At 34.1% G+C, this 24,521-nt stretch overlaps 1 protein-coding gene across 18 annotated transcripts in view; it reads left to right on the top strand.

The window, feature by feature from the left end:
- The window catches only part of TRDN (triadin), a 373,567-nt gene that overhangs the window by 210,396 nt on the left and 138,650 nt on the right, over positions 1-24,521 (top strand). For 14 of the 18 annotated variants that reach the window (XR_014147926.1, XM_081828916.1, XM_081828909.1 and 11 more), the window contains 4 exons: positions 6,570-6,623; positions 10,705-10,734; positions 20,166-20,195; positions 20,915-20,932. Coding sequence is in view for 17 of the 18 variants with exons in the window: in XM_081828916.1 (XP_081685042.1) it covers positions 6,570-6,623; positions 10,705-10,734; positions 20,166-20,195; positions 20,915-20,932 (132 nt within the window). In the remaining variant the exon portion in view is untranslated. Of the gene's footprint in view, positions 1-6,567; positions 6,624-10,704; positions 10,735-20,165; positions 20,196-20,914; positions 20,933-24,521 lie in introns of those variants that run through there. The other 4 variants (XM_081828907.1, XM_081828915.1, XM_081828914.1 and 1 more) reach the window with 4 other exon arrangements.

The following is a 24,521-nucleotide window of genomic DNA, read 5'->3' as shown; positions in this document are numbered from 1 at the left end:
TGCATAAACAGGGGGAGAGGGAGAAGCAGGCTCCCTGCTGATCAGGGAACCTGATGTGGGGCTGGATCCCAAGACCCTGGAGTCATGACCTGAGCCAAAGCCAGACACTTAGCCAACTGAGTCACCCAGACACCCTAGCTACTTGAGTCTTAAATGTATTAAGAAGTGTATGCTTCTCCTAAGAGAATCAGTTCAGGTTGGTGGTCAGAATACTTGTTTTTAAAATATTAACAAAGGAATAATTATTTCATGGTAAGGGAGGACTACCAATGTAAGCCTCAATAAGAAAAAGAAATAAATAATTAAAAAATTGCTATGAAAACATAATATAGGTAACATTTTCAAATACTCTTCCTGGTGTTCATAGTGATTGATTTTAGAAAGGTGTTGTAGAAGGTAGAAAGGGACCTGGAGTGATCAGCTGGGGCAGATCTATCTGGGACTCCTCTAAGACAGGTGTCTCTCTAGCTGGCATCTCTGAGAAAGCAACCTCATATCTTCCTATGATAATATTGCATTTCATTGTTTTACTAGCTGTGTGGCAGGAGGCTTTTTCTTAACCTAATGGAGTCAGCCCTCTCCTTAACATGCCTATGTATACACACACACACACACACACACACACATATATACACACACATATATAGACACCTTTATTTTAGGATAGAAGGCCATATGATATGTGTCTCACTTATAACATTTATTTATTTTTTTAAAAATTTCCTTCTTTTAGTCATTTAAATAAATTGATACCTTGGTCTTCAGCTCTAAATTCTGAATTCCCTTCTTAACACATTCTATCCAGACAACTAGGCAATGCCATGATTGGGGAATGTACATTACTCTAACAGTGAATATTCTGACGGAATTTCAAGATTTTTTTCCTATGCTCAATTCTCTCCATATAATATGAGGAAAAGCTGATTCCATGTGTAGAAACTATAAATAGATGTTGACTTACGTTTAATGAAAACATCAAAGTTCTTTTTTTTTCAAATTAAGAAATGCTTAGAATGGTTTTGATCGAAATGATAGTATGTTTTCTTAAAGATTAAGAAAAATCAAGGGAATATTTTAGCAGACATTGAATAATCTTTTTTTTTTCTGAATTAAGCTCTGTAATGCTAAGATATTAAGTTAAAAACTACTTTGATTCTCAAACAAAATACATTGCTTGATGAAATAAAAATTTCCTGGGGGAATAAAAGAAGCTAAATTATGCTACCTATTGTAAATGATGCTGCCAGTTTATTTAGATTTTTAACCTCTAGCAATAACAGATTATTTTGATAAGTTATTCATGTTATTGCATTGTGCACCTTTTTCAATTTGCATATCTGGCAGCAAATAGGCCCTCCTTTCAGGCTTCAGTCCCCCTTGGTCAGGCAGGATGGCCGAAGGCTGCTTCATGATTAATTTCATCTCAATAGGGTAATTGTCATACTCAGATGAAGCAATGCTTCTGAAATATGCTTTCCTGGAGCTATGAAGTACAAGAGGCTTAGCTTAAGCCTTTTAAGCATATAGTAACTTTTAGCTTAAATGTTAACCTTTTTCTATTTCAGGAGTATCTATATCTAAAAATAGTAAGTTAGATTTTATAAGAATAGAAATAATGATTTAAGACTTAATTTAGCAGTTCATTAGATTGCCAGATGATTTAACTTTAGAGTCTAGTATCTTAGTCAAAAAAGGATGTATATATTTTGATGGATCAAGGTTTCATATTGCTAGTTCAAAGGTTAGCTGCTGAGCCAGTAAATATTTCTTTCTTTCCTGGTTTGTGGAAAAGTTATTCAACTTTTCTATGTTTAGTTTTCTTACCTAAGAACGATCTAAATTCTTCCCATTACTAGAATTAGCAAGAGATGGCTTTGGAGATGTGTTTCTTTTCTTTTCTTTGAAAATTAATGAAAGAAAATTGATTCGTAATTTGAATCCTAAAGAAATGTTTGGTTCATGTCATGCTTTTAAACAGAATTCCTAAATTTCCAAATCCATGCAAACTGTTGTAAATTTGTTTGAAATAGTGAAATTCTAAAAAATTCCAAATTGCAGCCAGGGTCACACTAAAATGTAGTGAAAATAAAGTTCTGAAATTTAAAATTAAAACACTTTTTGCATATCATATGATAAATGATCAAAAAGAAAAAGAGTTTGAATTAGTTTTTATCATCTTAAAAATGAAACAGTCCTAAATTTGATGACTCATTTGAAACTGGTCAATTAGATTTTTTTACACTTTTATAGTTGGATTTTTTTATGCAATCAATTGCTTACATGTTTTTGAGAGAGTTTTATTTTGCTAGGTGCTAGAGTAATGAAGTTGAATAAATAACTCATCAGTGATCACAAGGAATTTATAGATTAGTAGGAAACTATAGTTTTGTAAGTAAATAATTAAAATACAATCACACACTGAAATAGAAATCTGTACTGCTGAGTCCAGTGGGCTAGTTATGGAGAAATGACCAGGATGAAGACCAAGTCATCAGAAACCATTAACTACTTGACCACCTGCTGCCATTCATTCTCCTGCCTTTGTCAGATTACTCACCTCTTTTTCCTTCAGCTCTTTCTTTTGTATTTTGCTGTTTTGTGAAGGGATTTAAATGTTATTTACGGATTATTGATTGTTACTTTTGAAAGAGAAAATGCTCGCTCCCAACTTTATTTTTTTTAAGATTTTTTAAATTTATTTTTGAGAGAGAGAGGGAGACAGAGCACACAAGTTCAAGTGGGGTGGCGGTGGGGAACAGGGAGGAGCAGAGGGAGAGAGACAAGCAGACTTGCTGAGCACTGCGTTCCATCCCACAACCACAAGATCATGACTGGAGCCGAAATCAAGTTGGAACACTTAACCTACTGAGCCACCCAGGTGCCCCCCAACTTACTTTAAAGAATAAAACCTTAGGGGCACCTGGGTGGCTCAGTCGGTTAAGCATCTGCCTTCGGCTCAGGTCATGGTCCCCATGTCCTGGGACAGAGCCCCCCATTGGGGTCCCTGCTCAGTGGCAGCCTGCTTCTCCCTCTCCCTTTACCCCTCCACCCCTCTTGTTCTCTCTCTCTCTCGCTCGCTCACTCTCAAATAAATAAATAAATAAAATCTTTTAAAAAATATTACAAATGTAATGATTTATTTTGAGGGGAACTGGAGAAAATATTTAAAATGCAAATATGATCATTACAATACTATCTTCATCTACTGTCCATTAGTCAAAGATCACCACTGAACTCAGTGTAGCGGTCCATTTGCTGTTACAGTTATATGAAGAGGCTCCTGGCTGACTCAGTTGGTAGAGCATGCGACTCTTGATCTCAGGGTCGTGAGTTTGGGATGTACACATTGGGTATAGAGATTACTTAAAAATAAAATCTTAAAAAAATAAAATGTGAAACTTACATTTGAAAACTCAATGGATTTATACTTGACATTAAAAGAAGTCAGTATAAAGAATCTTATAGATGAAAAGTTTATGATATTAAACAAATATTTAAACCTGTATGCGAAAATTGATTCCTTAACAAAACATTTGCAGACTCATAATATTTTTTCAATTTTGTAAATTGGACTATTCCATTTGGCTTATCTGTTTCTTGATGATTTATATAAACACGTTTCAGGAACCTAAGGATACTAACTTCTCTGATAATTTTCTACTAAAACATCCCCAAGTAAACTATGTTGACATATTAATCTAGGTCCATCCTATCTCTGATTTTGCAGTCCAAAATATTATTTATTAATTTCAGAATTATTATAATCTTTCACTGAATTTTCTTATCATCCTGCATTTTTATTTAAATCACTCTATTTGATTTCAAAAATATAACTATAAAAATCATCAAATAAAATCTTGGGAACAATAAAATCATTTGCATTTGCCATAATAAAATTTTCATTTGGGAAGCAAGTAGAGGAGGTAGTGGGTAATACAGAGAAAAATAAGACTGACCATCACTTGATAATTATTAAATGGGTGTTAAGTACATGGAGATCATTATACTTTCTTCTTTAGTTTTATAGATATTTGAAATTTTTCCTAATAAAAAGTTAATTTCTTTTGTAGTTGGCAGTAATAAAAGACAGAACAATTATTTATAATAAGAATTTGTATGGATTTGATGTATTTTCACTCTTCTGCAATTTTTGATGTGGCCTTAATGCTGTTCATTTATGGTCTCAGAGTTAACTCCTTCCTTAAAGCCTTGTAGTTTTGAAAACTGAAATGTTGTACACAGCAGATATCAAATCTCCTCACCTTTTCATGTGTCCTCAATAGATTTGAGACTGATGTTGGGTGAACGCAAGTTGGCAGACTTGTTGGAAAGCATTTGGTTTTAAACTGTTAATTTTTACTTAAAAGCTTGAGATCAGAGAAAGAGTAGATGGAATTATGAAGGACAAATAATATTTTACTGCTACAGAGTTGAGAATTAGCTGCATTAAAGTCATTCTTTGTGGGTGGATGCTGTCTGTAATGTGACCCCTTTAAAATAACACATTTTACCTGGGAACAGTATCTAGAATTTATCACTGTGCATTAGTGGGTGGGTGGATTTGGGGGAGGTGGAGGGGTGGAGAGCTATGGCATAGCAGAAAAAAGAGTCCATAGAGTATGAGTCCTTAAAACATGCCCACTCAACATGCACACAGCCAAACAGATAATGGGTAGAGTTAGTGAAGATGTGACTCTTGAGAGATAAGTCTGTCACCTGTCAGGATACTCAAATGGAAAATGCTGAATAGTCAGGGGCATGATCTGGCCACCGATCACTGAAGGAGAGAGCATCTGACAGAGTAACTGAATGATCAATGGGAGAAGTAATAAGGCCCTGAGAAAAGTTCCCCCTAATTCACAGTTGAGTGTTCTGGGTGGTGACTTAGAATCTTCATTGTGGAGGGATCATTTTAGGAGCCGTGATCTAAGAGAACATAAAGAAGAGAGAGAAGATAGGAAAACAGCTGTTAAAATTCTAAGATACTATACTGACTGCAATTTTAAAATCTTCTTTTTAAAAATCAGGAACTACTTTACAATTCTCTGATACATAGAGATCTTTAAAGAATGAAACACCACCAGAGCAGTCTAGGGTACTTCTGGTGATCTTTTAGACCTATCCTTTCATCCTTGCATCTAATTTCTCATTTACCAATATTATTAAGTGACTACCAGATGCTAGTCATGTAGGTATAGGGCTGGAGCAATACTGAGAAATACATTAGTTAAAACTTCCAATATCTGTATACAAATCTTGACTAATTATTGAGGCTGTTTATTCTGGGTGTGACAAAGATAGCACTAGCATGTAGCTGGCATGGATTTTTCCTCCAGAAAAAAAAAAATAATAAAGAGATCATAGGTAAAATGAAATCAACTTAATTTTACAAAAAATATTTTCTCTGAATAATAAATAGGGTAATAATAAAAATCACATGTGAATCAAATAATATTTCTTTTGTAAAAAGCAGAATGAAAAATTGGCATTTTCTTAATTCTTGTTATGATATAAATGAATGATTAACTCACCAACAAGAGGTAAGGCATGAGTTAGAAACAAAATCTCTTTTGTTTGCCTAAAAAACATGGAAATTTTGATTCTTTGCATGTTATTCTGATGCAATTTTATCTTATAACTCTAAAAGTGTAATATTAAATAAGCTGTAATCAACATTTGATGATAATTAAACATAAGGTTGAGTATATATGTGTATGAGCTACTACATTTACACATAGCTTAATGTATACAGATAATAGGTGCCATATCAATATGTGGTGAATGAATAAAGGTCAACATCTATAACAAATGATCAAATCTTCCTTCCCATATTATTAAATGATAATTTAATTATTGAAAGCTTACTGAAGATAATCATGAACGATTATTTAGTGAAATGAGAAATAAGCATTGCTTTTTGAAATCTTTATTTCCCCTTTATTTTTCATGCTAATTAATTAAATAATACATTTAAATATATATCATCTGTGTTTTTGTATCCTGTTTCTTTAAAGAGAAAATTCTGAAAAAATAAAAACAAAAACCCTAAGACAAGAGGGAAGAAAGATTCAAAAGTGAAGTTTTCTCATTCTCTCACAACACATACTGCTGCCCAGGACCACACTAAGGCAGGACAGGGAATGGTATCTTGAGTCAAAGACTGGAGCTGGATATTGGTTGTCCTGGGCTTTATCCTCATATTAGTCACTCAGTGAGCTTCTATGAGCCACTTTATTTATATCTAAATGTTCCATCCATTTTAGAAATCTGATAATACAGAAATAATTTACAAAGAATTCTGAGATTTTCAAATTCAGGTGCCCAACAAATGCAAAGTGCTCCATGGTCAGTTAAAAGTAAGGCAAGAAGTTTTGAGAAACTTTTTTTTTTTTGTCTCAATAAACCTAATTTCTTAAGGATCCCCCTAACAATTGTGCACCTTTCTTAACAAAAATTCTGAGTGCCAAGGGCAATGTTTTTATGTTTGTTTTTGATTTTCTAATCTCCCCTGTTTTGGGGGTTATATATCCTATATATCTTCATGGTAATTTATCTTTTTTCTTTATAAGATCCAGGGAAAGCTCCTGAAACCAAACAAGGGACTCTAAAAGTTGCGGCACAAGGTAAGCAATAAAACACTTCTCTTTCTTTTTTTAAAGAAAAGTACATGGCACTTTACTGACAAAACAAAAGCTGTTTATTGCAGAATAGCACCATCTGCTGGGTTATTACAGAAAATATTGTTGCATTACAATACACATTTCGAGTATTTATTTTTTAGTAGTTGGAAGAACCATGAAGGACCCAAGAATTAGTATGTTGAGTCCAAGTTTCAGTCATTGAGCTTTAACTTAGATTTCTAAAAAAAAAAGCCATAGATAGATTGATGATAGAAAGATTGATAGAGATATATATATAATACACAATTTTTCCGATATTTTCAGTTATACCTTGAATTTGTGTCATATTAGAAAAATCAGTCAGACTGTTATTAAATTAATATTATTTCATCTATATTAAGACTGCATAAATTGAGTTCCAGATATGACTACAAAGAAATCACCCTCATTTGTATAAGCCATCTGAGAAAATCAGTTTCATCACTTCCTAATATCTTTGGGTCATCAAAAGTGGTTTCCTTTAAGAGAACTTTAGAAAAATATTGATTGATTATTTTATTTATTTTTATTTATTTTTAAAAATTTATTTTAGAGAAAGAGAAAGAGAACAAGGGGGAGGGGCAGAGGGAGCGGGAGAGAGACAAACTCAAGCAGACTCCCCGCTGAGCGTGGAGCCCAACTCAGGGCTCTATCCTGGGACCCTGAGATCATGACCTGAGCTGAAACCAAGAGTTGGATGCTTAACTGACTGAGCTACCCAGGCACCCCAAGATATTAATTCTTTAGGTCATCAGTTTGGGAAAAGTACTTATTTAAAATAATTTTCCTATAAAATTATTTTTTATTTTTTATTTTTTTAAGATTTTATTTATTTAATTGACAGAGAGAGAGAGCACAAGTAGGAAGAGTATCTGAAATCACATCCTATGAGAAATCTATCCTAACTCCTGTGTGTCTCCAAGTGAACAGAATGGAATATGATTTATAGGACCCTTAATCTTAAACCATGAAAAGAAATTTGATGAAAGCATAAGGGAAGGACAGAGTGTTCTGAATTTTGTCATCTATGAAAACTTTACAGATCACACTTAGGTTATAAAAGGTAAAATATTTAATAGAGGAAATTTTTTGGGGGTTTTTAAGTTTTTATTTTAATTCCAGTTAGTTAACACACAGTGTTAGTGTTATATTAGTTTCAAGTGTACAATATAGTGATTCAACACTTCTATACAACACCCAGTGCTCACCATGACGAGTGCACTCCTAATCCCCATCACCTATTTAACCCATCTCCCCCACTCCTCCCCTAATAGAATCTTTGTTTTCTTTCCTGTGCTATATTATACAATATCTAGCGATAAAGGACATACATTTAGATGCTGTTACATTTGTTACTGCGCAGAAGTCCCTTTTAGCAGACTCCTCAGCATATAACATATAACATGGTTGCATTTAACCTGGACTCAACCATGTGCAGAATCATCATATTAAATATTGTAAGATGGGTTGGCTGCATTCCATTTGACCCAATGATGCTATGTATAAGCAATGCATATACTCGGATGATTAGGAGCTGTGATACCAATTCTTAATTTTCATTTAATCATCAGGTTGTTCAAGAAAACAGATTCTTCTTTAGGAGAGTATAACAAATATTATGGGCTGTAGAAAAGCAGAACAAATATTATTATCACTTGGGATTTTATTCATGAAAATGCAACTCAGAATCATTTCCTCAAGCAAATGGCTACCAGTTCAAAGAATCATTGCGTTAATGAATATAAGTTCTCATAAACACACACACACACACACACACACTTGCCCTAAGACACTTCTGCTTTGATTGAAGCTTCCGAGAGCTTTAGTGGTAGTGGAACTATGACTTGAGGCAGGAGTTTAATGTTACTTCAGTGTCATATCAGGGGAATTCAAGAGGAGGATATAGCAGAGATATCTGGAAACTTGCTTCAAATTTGAGCTTAGGTCAGGGGCTCTTCATTTTTACATTCCAACTAGGCTGGACAAGGCAGCCTCGAAAATTATTCTTTTGGAATCAAAGATTTAGTGTTGAGTCATTAATACCCTAGAGTTTCAAAGTCTTGTTAGACTTGTTAGAACCATTCTATTAAGGAAATTATATGAACATGTTGATTAAACATAGTACACAAGGCAAGAGTTTGGGGCTGTTCACGAAAATGGCAATGACACATCAAGCAGGGATAAATGTCACCTGCGCTGTGCACATCCTCCATGGATCTTTCTTAGATTTTATAATAGCACAGCCACATAATTAAATAATGCATAGAAATAATTAATATTTGCATGTACTTCATTAGGAGACAGAGCTTGAACACCATTGGCAGTATTGCTGTAGCAAAGCCTGATATTTTGGAGTATAAAATGACAAAATTGATAATGATACTTGCAGTGTGTTTAAAATTTTAAAAAACAATAGTTTTGAGATGGAGAAGAGTATGAAATAAATGACTTTATACTATAGATTATAATTTGGAGACATAAGAATTTAAATAATAACATAAGTAGAAAATCATGTAGTACTGAATTGAACTGTAGAGATAATAAATGTCATACTAGTTAAGACAAAATGATTTTTAATAAGAGTTGGGCATTGAGAGATTCCTTATGGATGAAGGATGACTTCACTTGGGCTTGGAGCATGACTAAAGAATAAACTGGCAGAGAAAAAAGCATTACTAATGTAGACAGCTTAAATAGTGATAATTATGACAGGCTTATTGTCATTATCAAGATATGAGACAACCTCAACTATGATGGTGTCAATGACTTGGGAAAAAAATGCAACTAAGATGGACATTTTGAAGAAATAATATTTGATAGAATATACAGAATGAAACAAAGGAAAAATTAAAAATGGTACTGAACTTTTGAGCCTGGGTAAATAGGATGATTGTATTGTGAAAAATAAGTCCCAGGGAAAGGAGCTAGCTTAAGGGAGCAGGTGAGGATTCATTTTTGGGCAGGTTTATGTTAAGCAGATGGAGGGTCATCTAGGCAGTGAATTTTCTGTAGCCAGTAAGAACATAGTTGGGTCTAGGTGAAGCCCCAGTGAGAAGATGCACATGAAAGTGCTTTGGTAATTGTAGCACAGACTAGACACCCAAAGTAGTCCTAAATGTTGGGTCTAAGTGGTCCAGCAAATTCTAATTCACTCAGGCAGGATTACTTGAAGGGGATGTGCACAATCTTTGATACAATTTATGTGGCCTAAGACTTCTTGGAGTGGGTTTGGCTCCTGAATAAACTTTATGCAGAACCAAGGGTCATCTTGCTTGGAGCAATCTCAAGCTGACTTAGTACCTCCCCCAAATGTTTCTGGTAACACACATAAATTACAACTTGTATCCAGATTTAGATTCATGATCCAGGATTAGATGAATTCTACCACAGAGAAAGAATTCAAAGGTGATTAAAGCATGCTGTGCCTTTTCTCTGTGTAAAGGTGGTATACATTTGCTAAAAGGAGGGTGGACTTGTCATTGCCCCTTGCTGAAATGGGACATTTTATTTTTTGTTTTTTGTGTTTTTTTTAAAGACATTTTAAACACTACTATAACAAATGTATATCATAAACTGGTGCATAATTTCTTAGTAGCTAGGCACAGATAATTTATGAAATATCACCTCCATTTTTGGCATAGATCTAGTCATATTCTTCTAGAAGTGTTTGTGGTTTTCTCAGATGTAACAATTTCAAACTTAAAATGAACTTATACTAAACATATACTGTACTTATTTATTTGACTTCTTGTCTATGTAACAATATATTTTTTTAATTTTTTTTTAATTTTTTATTCTTATGTTAATCATAACAATATATTTTTAAATTTTTTTGGTCTTATGCTTATATCTGAGTTTTTAAAAAACCTTCACATAAAATAATATTTTCAGGTTGTTCTCATATTGCAGAAGTTGGATGGATTAATTTGTGCATAGATAACCACTCAATTTATGAATACATGGAATACAGTCTCATATTCCCAAGAGTATTCTGAAGAATGATCAGTTAGTATGTTTTAACACTATTTTATTTATTTTATTTCAGCAGCAGCTAAAAAAGATGAAAAGAAGGAAGGTATGTTTAATGCAAAAATTCCACTATGCCTTTTGTGTAAACAATTAACCAAAATCCGGAGTTGGGTTTTGCTTGCCATCTCGCCCGTGTTTCCTTTGGATAACTGGATCTATATTATGCAGACATTTCTCATGAATGTATTTTTCTGCCTTACTTCATATAAAAGGGTGCATTGCTTTTTTAAAAAAAACAATTATAAATCCTGTCTTTCTCAAGATATAGGAGATAAAACATAACCTCTCAAAATCCCAGAACTTCCATTCCATTAGAAGTTTTATCACATTTCAAAAATGTGAAAAATATAGACTATTTTACACTATTAACTACTTATATCTCTGACATTGACCAGCAACTGATGCTACTTTGTTCTATTAAGTTGCAAATAGCAAATAAGCCATAGTCCATTCCCTGCACACCACCTCCTTTTGTCAGAATGTCCTGAGATGGAGTAAAATATTCCTTGCTGTCAGAGAAAACTTACACCCAATGGAATTTAACAGGTAAGAAAGACTTTATTGAAGACGATTGCAATAGGGCTCAAGTCCATTGCAGTAGAAGTTGAAATCCAACACCAGTGAAACAGAAAGCCTGAGAATTTTAAAGCTCTGAGATGAGCTAGTGGAAAGGTACTAGAGAACATTGGGGGGTTGGGGTGTGGGGCGATGGTCATTGTGATTAGGCCATCTATGTTTACTCATTGCTGCTTATTGAAGTTAGTCTCCTACCCTCCCATAGGCACTGGGATATAGAACACTATACCCTTTGATGATTACATTTCAAAAGGATGTCTCCTAGATCCTGAGAAAGATACTTCTGGGTGTAGCAGATTTATATTTCAAAAGAACAGAGAAAGAATTTACAGCTGCAAGTTTTCTAAAGTAAATGTACTAATACAAGGGACGTTGAGGGCCTATAATCAGGAAGACACCTGTCTAAAATTTAGTCAAGCTAAGGGAAATATTAAGACCGTCTTAGTCACTGTGATTCTATTTAGAGAGATGTTTCTCATGTACCCTGACAATATTTAGACAGGGTCTAGATATCACCACTGTTCATTATTCTAGGCTTATTTTCTTAGTAAAAATAGTATGAAGATATAAGCAATCATTTCTAACTTTGAAAATGACAATAATATTCTAATTAGTGTTCATATAACCTGAAAAAAATAGAAAGCAAGTGTTATATTTTATATTTAGTATCATCAGAATTTTACATAATCATAGCAGCTTGGGAATCACATTCTGCTTCTTTTAAACAGGAATCTAAGAGTCCATAGATAGGAGACAGAAAAAATATTTTAGTAGGCCATTATTTGTTTAGAGAGAACAAAACCATGGTATCTTAATAAAGTCAACTAAGACACGTTAGTGTGTTTATTTCCCCATGTACGCATAACAAATCTTTAGGTGTATTCTGGAAATTACATCATTTACATGATCAACACTGTGGTGAGGATACAGAGATGTTACAAGAAAAAAGAGGTAGTAAGTCCTCAGCATAGTTTTTGATATAGACAGTCCTCAAAAATGTTAATCTTTTCCCACCATTCCTTCTTAGGAATAATGAACAATTTACCATTTGATTTAGGAAAATGAGTAACATGAACAGTTATTTTTCCATTCATTAGTTTTCAAACCAAAGTATTAAAAGACTTTGGGGTATATGAAACAATAGTCAAATTACAAACTGCATCGCTTTAGGCTTTATATCTTTTTTTTGTTTTTTTTTTCCTCATTGCTATGTTTCCAGTGTTTTTTGTTCTATTTTTCCTGGATTAGATGCCTCATTTTCTTTTTCTTTTTTGAGAAATTATTTATAATCAATATGCAATATTTGGAAAAGCTTGGAGAGCTTGGGCAGAGCTTTGCCATGGAGAGTCAAGTGATCCAGTGTCCACCACCAGCTGTAAAATATATAAAACATATGCCCCTATGTATTATTATTATTATAATTATTATTATATTATTGTTATTTCAAAAGAGTTTCATAGATTATCTTTTATCTCTTATTTGGAAAAATTTTGTAGTTGCGAAGATTATGCTGTTTAAGAAACAAAGACAGCTATCTAGAATAATTTTCATTGTTTCCAGCATATAAAGGAGAACAGACTCAATGTCCAGCTATTCTAGGCAGTCATTTGATTTTGTTTCGTGATTTTCTATTTCCCTTTCTCTTGTTAAGCAGAGCAGAGAGGTATACAGACATAAGGGTCTTGGCTCTTGTTTCTTATTTTCTATAATCTCAATAAGATTATAGAAATCTTTTCCATAGAGGTTTCCTGTCTCTATTGGAAATATGTCTGTTCAAATGAAGCATGCTTAATACAAATTACCACATACAATTTGGATTTTCAACATTTTATTTTATACAAAGTTTATTTCTACTCACATTCAAACTCTTGGGGGTATAGTTCAAAGATACTAATGGTTGACTACTTTCTTGGAGAAGAAGAAAATCAGGAGGGTTTTAAGGCTTAACTAGAATGCCCTGGGAAGTTCTTTCGTTAGCGAATTTTAAAATGCAGAAACAAAAGTACATACCAGTTTCCTTATTATCAAAGATGATCTGTGCACCAGGGGGCAAAGGGCTTCTTGAATACTGAACTCTGAAGATTTGCTTTTCATGTTAAGATCTTATCCTCTATGTCCCATCAAGTCTCTCTCAAAAACCTTAACAAGAGAGACCTTTGGCTCTGCTGAGCTTTGCCCATCAACTTTACTGTTCTTTGGAGTTTTGGCATCAGAGCAATCATATCTTAGCTTAAGTGGAGGGACATTTTTGACTATTCAACTGGGGTCCTTTTATAAGCCTTTTTCTACTGAAATTTCCCCCATATGCCACTCTTTCTCCCCCTTATAGACACTTTACTCATCATCTGTTAACACACATTCTTTCTTACTTTCCATTAGTTTCAAAGTCAAAGTCCCATCAAATTGTATTTTCTCTATAAAATGTGCTTATTCTCTCTGTTTCTTCTTATGTAATTGCCCCACTCTCTTTGTAGACACAAAGACACAAATTCTGGCGTATGCTTCAACCTCTGTTTCTCCTTTGCCCCTGGCATTTAGTCTTCTAGAATTTTTAATTTGCCTGAACTCTCTTTTGTTTAATCTTTCCTAAAATAATTAGAAAGGCTAATCTTCATTCACAGCTCTCAGTCCTCTAGCTCTCACCTCACATTGTTGTTTGTGTCCTCACATTGGTTTTCTAACTTCTCATATTAATTAGGGCAATGATCTCTGAAATCAGATGTTCTCAAAATGTGGTCAATGACTCCTGGGGGGGGGGTCTCTGAGACCCTGTCAGTGGTTCTTCAAGGTCAAAACTATTTTTATAAAAATATGAAGTCATCGTTTGCCTGGTTCATTGTCATCGTCCCATGAGCATGCACTGGAGTCTTCCAGAGGCTACATAATTTGCGATATTGCAACAGATTGAATACTTAAGCAGAAATGCAAATCCAACTGTCTTCTCATTAAACTAGACATTAATGAGATTCACAAAGTCACTCATCTCACCATTTTTTTCTGTATTGGAAAATATATTTGTCATAAAAATATATTACTTATGTTAACATGTAACAAGTTTATTCTTTTTTTAATAAATGCATAAACAAATTTATATTTTAAATTTTCCTCAACTTTAATTTTTAAAATTATAAACATCAATGGATAAAAACTGCATAAATAAATGCTGTTTGGGATCTTTTAAAATTGTAAAGGATTGAAAGGATACCAGAGATAAAAAGTTTGAGAATCTCTAACCTATATAATAATCATGCCTATAATATTTTCACTAAATAGGGTTCTTCAGAATATTGAACTGACTTCATAAAACTTTTCACGTTGTTACCTATTTAAAATATTCAGTGGCTCCACACCAACCACAGAATATAGTCTACAGGCCTTAACCTATAATCCAAGTCACCACAGTCTGTTTCCTGACCCCCTGTCATGTATACATCTAGGCAAAGACAAAGCCAAGGCCTGAATAATTCTACTAGTCAAGATACAATGAGCCCTTTTGAGCTAGAGAGAATTCCTTACCTCCATGGTCAGTAAAAGCAAGAGTAGCTGAAGGTGCCAACATTTCATGGTTCTTATCCTACACACCAAAAAACAATGACACCCAAAGAAAAGAGGCCAGATAATGCAACACAAGTTAGGGACATTTCAGGGTTGAGGAGCCAATTTTAGACTGCAGCCAAATGGTTTCATGGTCTGCAACTCTATTCCAAAGTGTTCTAGGCAGGAGAACTCAGGAGGTGATAAGAAGCTGTCTCATGACAGCCTCCCATCCTGCTATGTTCTGGAAGGATCAAAAGGCATTCTGCTGAGACTCACATGAGCTGTGGTTTAAAACTTGGCCCCCGCAGGGTCTATATGGATATGTGCCTGGCCACCATGGCACCACGGTGGAGGCTTTACCTTATACTTCTACCCACTTTCTTCCTGTATGTATCACATACTTCATCTGTATCAAGCCATTCTCAATTTTACACATACAACTTGCTGTCTTGCCTTTGTTCCTGCTGTTATCATAATAGAGCTTATCTTTTCCTTCTATGGATATTCAATGTTTTAAGGGCTCAGGAAAAATTCTCTTTCCTCTAAGACATCTGTCTGACCCTCTCAATTAAATATACTTTCTTTTTCATTTATAATCTCACATCAGAATTTATCTATACCTCCCTACCATTGCTGATTTCTTGCCACCTTGTACTTATATTGCTGGTATTCATTTTCCTTCTACTTTAATTGACTTTAAAACTTTTGATTAAAGGGACCCTGTCTAATTCAGTTTTATCCCCTACTGGGACTAACACATTTTCTCAGTTTGCACATTGCTTAACAAATATTTATTCTGTGAATGAATCAGTAATATCTAGGACTCTTAAGATCAATATAATATCCACAAGAAATATGAGTAGGTGCTCAATTTTCCACATCACAGGCAAGGAAGAATTTATTATTATTATTATTATTATTATTCAAAGTTATATTCCAGTGAGCTTTTTAGGTCTGAGAAATCATAGGCAAATACTGACAATTTCATCATAGGTGTATTTTGATTACTAGCTGCTACTTGGGTTGCACTAGCATATTAGGTAGATCCCATTCATTTAAACTTAGCTTCAGATATGAATTCCTAGGGGCTGGAAAGCCTTTGAGTTTTGCACATGGTTTATCTTCTGAAGTATATAGTACCATTGAGAATGAGCCAGATTAGATTTATCATTTACCATAGCTAGAACAAGAACAAGTAAGTTTAATGCATGTGTAAATTAGGGCTTCAGAATTGAAGTCTGAAGAGAAATTATGCTGAAAAACAAAGGAAAATATCTGTTATTGTAACTGAATAAAGATGTCAATGGGGCAAGTTATACACGGAAATGGAATACTTGATCACCTGCATTATCAGACTACCAGAGAGTAATTTTTTCCCTTCTATACAACTGGTATTTCATTTTTCTCTGGCATCACTTCTGACTATAATAGACCATACCTGATACAGTAGTCCCTTTCTTTCTTTTTTTTTTTTTTAAGATTTTTATTTATTTATTTGACAGAAACACAGCGAGAGAGGGAACACCAGAAGGGGGAGCGGGAGAGGGAGAAGCAGGCTTCCAGCTGATCAAGGAGCCCGATGCGGGGCTCGATCCCAAGACCCTGGGATCATGACCTGAGCCGAAGGCAGACGCTTAATGACTGAGCCACCCAGGTGCCCCCAGTAGTCCCTTTCTATCCACGGTTTCATTTTTGGAAGCTTCAGTGACCCGAGATCAACCACCACCTGTAAGCAAATGTCCCTCCTTCTGACACATGGTTAGAAGGTCTATAGTAGCCTAACAATAGTCATAATGCCTACATCATTCACCTCACTTTATTTCATCACCCAGGCATTTTATCATTTCACATCATCACAAGAAGGGTGGATACAGTACAGTAAGATATTTTCAGAGAGACCTTATTCACATGACTTTTATTACTGTACATTGCTATAATTTTTCTATTTTATTATTATTTATTATTATTAATCTCTTTCTGTGCCTAATTTATAAATCAAACTTTATCATAGGTATGCATGTATGGGAAAAAACATAGTATATACAGGTTTGGTTTCAGGCATCCACTGGGGGTCTTGGAACATATCCCCCCTGGATGAGGGAAACTACTGTGCATTGCTAAAGATGAGTGAATGGTGAGTTGAACAGATTGCGAACACATCACTTCTAAATCACAGCTGCTGTGAGCTTCGATGTTCTTAATAAAAGACTGTTGTTCAGATTATTGGGCATATGGTCTTTAGGGAAGTATATTCACTGAGTAAGCCTTTATAATATTTTTAAGCCATTTTAGCAGAGTGCTGAGAGGGCATAATGAAGTTTAATAGCCTGAGTATTAATGGCTGGTACTAATGGCTTTTCAGGGTCAGTATGTGATCTTTCAGTTCTAAGCATTATGTTTTTTGTTGTTCAGGTATTTTACTTGTGTAAGTCTGCTGCTCTGTTGACTCCAACCCAAAGACATGATTTTATAATGACATTTTAAGTTAATTTCACTATAGCTCTCGTTTTTAGAAAACATGTATTGAATTTTTATTTTTATTTTTATTTTTTTAAGATTTTATTTATTTATTTGAGAGAGAGAGAATGAGAGACAGAGAGCATGAGAGGGAGGAGAGTCAGAGGGAGAAGCCCCATGCGGGACTCGATGCGGGACTCGATCCCGGGACTCCAGGATCATGACCTGAGCCGAAGGCAGTCGCTTAACCAACTGAGCCACCCAGGCGCCCATGTATTGAATTTTTAAAACCTACTTGGTGAGATCATGGCTTGTTATTTTTTTACATTTCTTCTTCATGAAATGTTTTACTTTATCTCAATAAGCTCTATATTTTACCTGATCCTGGACTTCACATTTTTTATTCTTTCATTTCAATGCAATTGATACCTGGCACATTATATTACAAATTTCTTTTTTTCTTTAAATATTTTCTTTAAATATTTAAATGACAGAGAGAGAGACAAGCAGGGGGAGTGGCAGGCAGAGGGCGATAGAGAAGCAGGCTTCCCGCTGAGCAAGGAGCCCAATGTGGGACTCAATCCCAGGACTCTGGGATCATGACCTGAGCCGAAGGCAGACGCTTAACTGACGGAGCCACCCAGGCATTCCTATACTACAATTCTTATTATGAATGAGAAGGAAAGCAGGTTTAAACAACAGACATTTCACAGATGCACATTTTGTGTTCAGCTTTCCATATCTACCCCACACCAGCATCTAGTCAGAGAATAGAGGTGTGGGGGTGGAAATAGTCTGCTCCTTACCCGCCACATTTTATCTCTCTGTCCCACCAGTCTTCCCAAGCTTTTTCAATTGTATTCCTGAATGACCATGTGCTTGTCATAATCTTCCTGTGTTTTTCATATTGGCTGTACACTAGGGTCAGTGAGAGTCACATGACCTTTTGGGTGGGCAGAAATCTTACTCTCGTGTACTGGAGTCCACCAAATGAATTGAGAACTTACAAAGATCGTTGAGCTTTCCACTTCTTCGTTGCAGCTGTCGTGCTATAAGAATCCATGTCTGCATTGTTAATTAATTGTTAGGCATATGAATAAGAGGATATTTATCGTATTCTTATATGAAATTGTTTTATATAATATCTTTCTATGTATTTGAATTACTTGCTTATCTATTTAGGGTAATTACTCATGAAGGAAAGGAATGAGAAATTGCTTGCAAAGCACATTTTAGATAGCAAATTTAGCCTACTCAGTTATAGTTCCAGACGAAAAAACTAAATATCAAGAAAAATATTTTTTGACAGGGCAGGAAGAATATTAAGAGAAATCTAGTTTAATATTCTTTTTACTGTGCCATGCTGGACATAATAACGTTTAATAGATGTTTAGTGAATAAGTAAATGTTTTGTTTCAAAGATTTATTATTTTTCAAAATAAGGTTTGCTTTTCCCTTACACATGCAACATACCCCTATTACAGAGAAATTAGAAATTCACAAAGAGGATGTTGCAAAAATATCACTTGAATGACTGTATTTTTCTATTATGTGGATGTCTATGAATTCTTTAACAGTTCCACTCCTGTTCAGAAGGTACTGTTTAATATTCCCATTATTTAGACATGTAAATCAATGTCATGAAAAAAATTTCTTCCTATATATATGTATTTACGATACTTTAGCATTTTTCTCTTTGGATTTCTAGTAGTGGACTTACTATATCAAAAAGCATGCTCATTTTTATGACTTTCTCAAGATTCTTTCTCAAGTTGCTTTCTAAAATGTGTTTCTAGCTTCTATTTCTATGGAAGTGAGTTTTTAGTTCTACCTCACTATTACTGTCATTGGTAATCATTTTTTCATAAAACAATTCAGTTGACCACCTAACTGCTTTTTGTGAATAAACTCCCATTGTCATCTTCAAACATTTTAGCTCTATTAATTCACTATGTAAGTAAAATTATGGTATCAATCGCTTCCCTATAAGGCACACAAATCTGCCAAGCAGATAATTATCAGCCAGAAAACAGTTTATCTACCTTTTGCAATGATCAATTTATAGTTCATTATTACAATTATAATTTCAGTAATATCTAGAAAATTTTCAAGTTAAGTTATAGAAGAGGTAAAGGAAAAACCACAAAAGATAAATAAAATATTTCTGAGTAGAAACTTCAGATGCCTCTATTCTAAAATAAGGTCAAAAACCTCTCATTTTATTTTCAAGTGATAGGAACAGAAAGTTACATGATCTAAATACTAAAAAATCATAAAATTTTCAGATCTAGGCTGAATACCCAAAAGACTAAAAGCAAAATAGATGTCTGCTGACCACTGAATACACATTACTCCATAACAGCTACTAAATATAATATATTCATCAGTAACCTTTGAGCCAACGTCAACCTGTTTTTTTCCCATTACAATAGAAATGATTGAATATTTGTCTTGTAAATATATTGATTATTCAGGGAGTGCAAAGCAGGTGATCTGGGTGGCTTTAGATTGAGCAAATGAAGAAAACCCAGACTAAATTCACAGGCTTCAGCCCATCTTTATGGAAGCAGACCATATATTGGCTCAGCTTGACTTTCTATTAAAAGGTCATTAGCTTTGATAGGCACAATGTAATCTCTGTGCAAATTTTATGTGGATATTTTCTTTCATCTCTGTCCTTTTTTGTAGTCTTTCTATTTCAGAAAATTTCTTATGTATTGCCTCACTCTAATATTCATCTTCGCAAAAACAGTAATTTCTCCTTAAGCCCCATATTCTAGAAATACGTTATGCGATCAGTCCACTTTATTGAAGATTATTTCAGGAGTATTTGGCATTTTATTGTAAACTAATCAGTTGTTGATTTATGATATCTGCTTTATCAATAATTTATCTTTGTGTTTTCAGATTCTAAGAAAACAAAAACACCTGTAGAAGGTATTGGAAATATTTTCCTTTTCTGTCTTATATTTGATGAATCCCAAATTGCATTTCTTATTAAAGGATTATTAAGGAAGAAAAAACTATATATGGGATAGGGGAGAGAAAGAGAGAGAAAGAGAATATGAAGGAAAGAGTCAAGTCTTTACTGACAATATTGCTATGAGATATATTTGGTAAAACAAAAAATAAATACTGAGTATATTTACCTTTCACAACAATTGTTTTCAAAGAAATGTTTGCTTGACAAGAAATTGAACAATGTTCAGTATCAAGCATTTATTCTACTAGAAAGAATGAATTCAATTAATCTTGGATACCCCAGCATCAATTAGGAACTGAATCATTCCTTTAAGCCTTGAATAGAATCATAACTCATCTGGCAAGGATACCTGTTTCTTTTGTATTTGCTTATATGTGATTATGTGTTCACCTGTATTTAAGACGACTGCAAGTATAAATCATTGAAAATGATTAAACAGTGTAATCCTGGGTTGATTCATTGTCAATGTTTTGCACTCAAATTATGGACGCACCTACAGTAGTAATCGGCAATACCTCAGAGCAACACTGAAATTTGAGGAGAGAGAATGGGGGAAGGGGATGGAAAAATTACAGTCTAGTCAACATGTTGGGGGAGTAATTTTATCTTTGAAGGTTTTAAGAGCGTAAGAGCAATTGTTTTTTTGTTTGTTTGTTTTCATTTTTTTCGACAGAACACCCCAAGGGAAAAAGTAAGGAAATGCATGCAAAGTATATTTGTGTATATGTTTTTTCCTCTTTACAACTACTATTGGCCTGCTAGTATACTTAGACTTGCAGTTTTGAATATCTCTTTTTTATATTTTATGCATGTGAACTCTACTTGTTGTTTTTTGTTAGAATGAAAAAATACACAACCTGAGGGTCAGAGGGACAGAAAACCATGGCAGTCATTCTTAAAGTCATTTTCCAAATTCATACAATTGTCTAATAATATTACCCACAGCCTCATAACTAAAAATACAACTTCATTTCATTAACCAAAACTGTTAATGTAAATTTAGTCTCTGTAATCTGATGTTCTCAGTCCTTAAAAAAGAAAAAAAAAGAAGTTCTTTTTCAGGCTGGTTTCATAACCACATTCCCATTACCTTTCTTCTTGTAATCCATAAATATTTTGGCATGTTCATATGATATGTGACATTTCATTCTTAATGTGATTTCCCCCCTATAAGCACTATGAGTTCTGTGTAATAGCATTGCTTGGAATCCATACCTTAGGCAGCATCCACTGTTGCTTTAACATTGTGTTAAAGCTGTTTGCTAACAGTAAAGCTAGATGCCTGGAGGTTGTATCTTTTGCAAAAACATGCTCTCCTCTGAAGAAATTAGGATATGTTGAACAAATGGAAACAAAAAACCCCTAACTTAACCCTACTCAATCAGCCATTAAAAATCATCACATTCCCAGAAATGCAGAGCTTTTAAGGATCCCAGTGATATTAAAAAAACAAAAACAAAACCAAAACATCTGTTTTAAAATATACACCACTTTTTGAAAATTTTATGTATGTTTTGGTCCTGCAAAAGGTTAGGACCCTGAGGCATTCTATGTCATAAAAATGCTCTAAAATAGGGGCGCCTGGGTGGCTCAGTTGGTTGAGCGACTGCCTTCGGCTCAGGTCATGATCCTGGAGTCCCGGGATCGAGTCCCACATCGGGCTCCCTGCTCGGCAGGGAGTCTGCTTCTCCCTCTGACCCTCCTCCCTCTCATGCTCTCTGTATCTCATTCTCTCTGTCTCAAATTAATAAATAAAATCTTTAAAAAAAAATGCTCTAAAATATTCTGTAGGATGAATCATGAAATTATAGTAAAACTTAGCCAGGGGGAGCAATCTATCTATAGAGAAGTATGTGTTCCTTTAGTTTCAGATTTATGTATGTGCACAGCTGTTGATGAGCCCTGGATCATGGATACAGAAACACTTTATAAACCATTGCACCAGCAGGAAAATGGAGTACGACCAGAGATGTGAAAAATGATGTTAAATTATATATATATATATATATACATATACACATATATATGTATATATTTATATGATGTTAAAGATGATGTTAAATTATATATATCTATAATCTTAAGGCACTCACTTTATTGCAGGCTATATAATTTAAAAGATCTCACAGACACACAGCATCTCCTTGGCAATCTTCGGAGCACTGGTATACTTCATTTAAGAAAAAATGCCTTCCCAGGCATTCATTTACATCCCAACTGCTTCCCTCATTGAGAAGCTCAGTGGATTGTGACTTGGGCAGTAATAGGGAAAAGAAAAATAATTTTCCTTTAAACAATGAATAATTCTTTTTAAATTAACTTATTTTCTCTGGTTTTTCATCTAGAGTTGCTTTTTTAAAAAGATTTATTTATTTATTTGAGAGAGAGAGAGCACGCGTGCCAGGGGCAGAGGGAGAGAGAGAGGGGAAGCAGATTCCCCCTTGAGGGATGACTTGGGGCTGGATCCCATGACCCACAAGACTTGAGCTGAAACCAAGAGTGGGAGGCTCAACTGACTCAGCCACCCAGATGCCCCTAGACTTGCTTTTATTGTTGTTATTATTGTATCTTTGAATTTGTTTGATTTGGATTCTTTGCCTTTAGGATTGCTTCATTCAATTATACATCTCCATCCCTATATTCTTATTTTGCTTCTAATTTTCTAATTATCACAATTAAGAAGTTGTTCTTTTTTAAGTTTAATAAATCATGATGGAGAAACAGAGTAAAGAGTACATGAAACCTTCATATACATATTTTTGAAAATTTTTGTGAACTATAAAAAGTAAAAAAAAACAATCATAGATGTGATTTGGCAGTCCCTGTCGAATTAAAGGGTACCTTAATTTATATTTATTAAAGATAATTCAATAATTACATCCTGAATTATCCTACATAATAAGTGCTCTCAACAGCCTTTTTCTTCACATTGTTCCAAATTAGCACAGGTATTTTCCTATTTATATGATGGCTTTCTGATGTGATTGGAAGGCCCTTTTTTTAGCTTTGTAATATCACGTATAGCTGGAATTCGGTTTTGATGCATACCCAGATCGACTTCTAGTATTTTTTCAACTGTCATCACTTTGCAATTTCTTAGAAATGTTACATGGATTGTGCTTCAGCTCAGCAATAAATTAAGCAACACGTTTAATTACTCCATGTTTTTCAAGCAACTTTTGATAATGTTCTCACTGTGTTTAATTTTAGCTAAGTCACCTGAGTGTCTTCTTTTTGACTTGTGACACTTGGTCAAGTCATTGTTTTAATTGGTTTTATGGCCTGCATGCTTCTTGTGATTGGATAAATTGCTTGATATTCTTACATGATGACACTCTTGGTAAACAAAATTGAACACTTGTGAGACTCGTGACTGTAGAAGATTTGATGGCCCTCTGTGTTTCTAAAATACAGTTCTTAGAAGTCTTTCAGCATAAACATCTTCTAGTCTCCAAAATATATTCGTTGAATGAAACTTTAAAATAATCTCCCCATACCTTTTCTTTAAAAAATCCAGTAATAATGCACCTATGTTAAAACATTTCTTGAAAATCTTCTTTTAAATTAATTGGACAAGCTTGTCAAGGCAAAATACAAAATATTGGAATTGCAGACAATAGCACTTAGTATAAAATTAGTACTTGCCCTTTGTATAAAATTAGTTCTTATTATAACACGTGTCATCTTACTCTTGAGGCCAGAATAATGCTTTGTCTCATACAATATTGACAAAAATGGGTTCTTAAAAAGAAATATTATCTAATAAGGACTCTATAAGGAGAATTTGCCCTAAAAACAAGGGAAGCGTGTTTTGCTTTCCAATGAAAATTCAATCTATTTTAATGTTTTCAGTTTGCCTCAGCAAAGCCTTTGTCTTAGCTAAACAAATAACTTTTCAATATAAGCAGATTTCACCTTCAAAGAGGAAGTCCCTATGAAATCTGTCCATCCTTATCTGAAAATTATTTTAAAACAGCTGTAATAATTATCCTTTGGTTCATTTTTTATCCCAAATTTATTTCATGTTGATCTAATACAATAGCAAATTAATTATTTTCCATTCTTTATAGACTCTATTTTTTGGTTTATTATCCATGAAAAATTTTAGTTCCTCTTACATAGAATATGTGTATGCTGTTCTGTGAGGGAAGTCAGTGAGGGAAAGAGAAGGAAAGATTTGTTTTATTAGTTTTATTAGTTTATTTATTAGTTGTTGCAGTCCAGCATTAGCACATATATGTTTGTGTTAAAACAATTAAATTGTGACATATAAAATTGGA

The sequence above is a fragment of the Leptonychotes weddellii genome, chromosome 8, assembly GCF_054177405.1.
Source record: "Leptonychotes weddellii isolate Sample4059 chromosome 8, ASM5417740v2, whole genome shotgun sequence".
Classification (NCBI taxonomy): domain Eukaryota; kingdom Metazoa; phylum Chordata; class Mammalia; order Carnivora; family Phocidae; genus Leptonychotes; species Leptonychotes weddellii.
The sequence above is the reverse complement of the archived record's forward strand: the minus strand, read 5'-3'. Positions and strand labels throughout refer to the sequence as shown.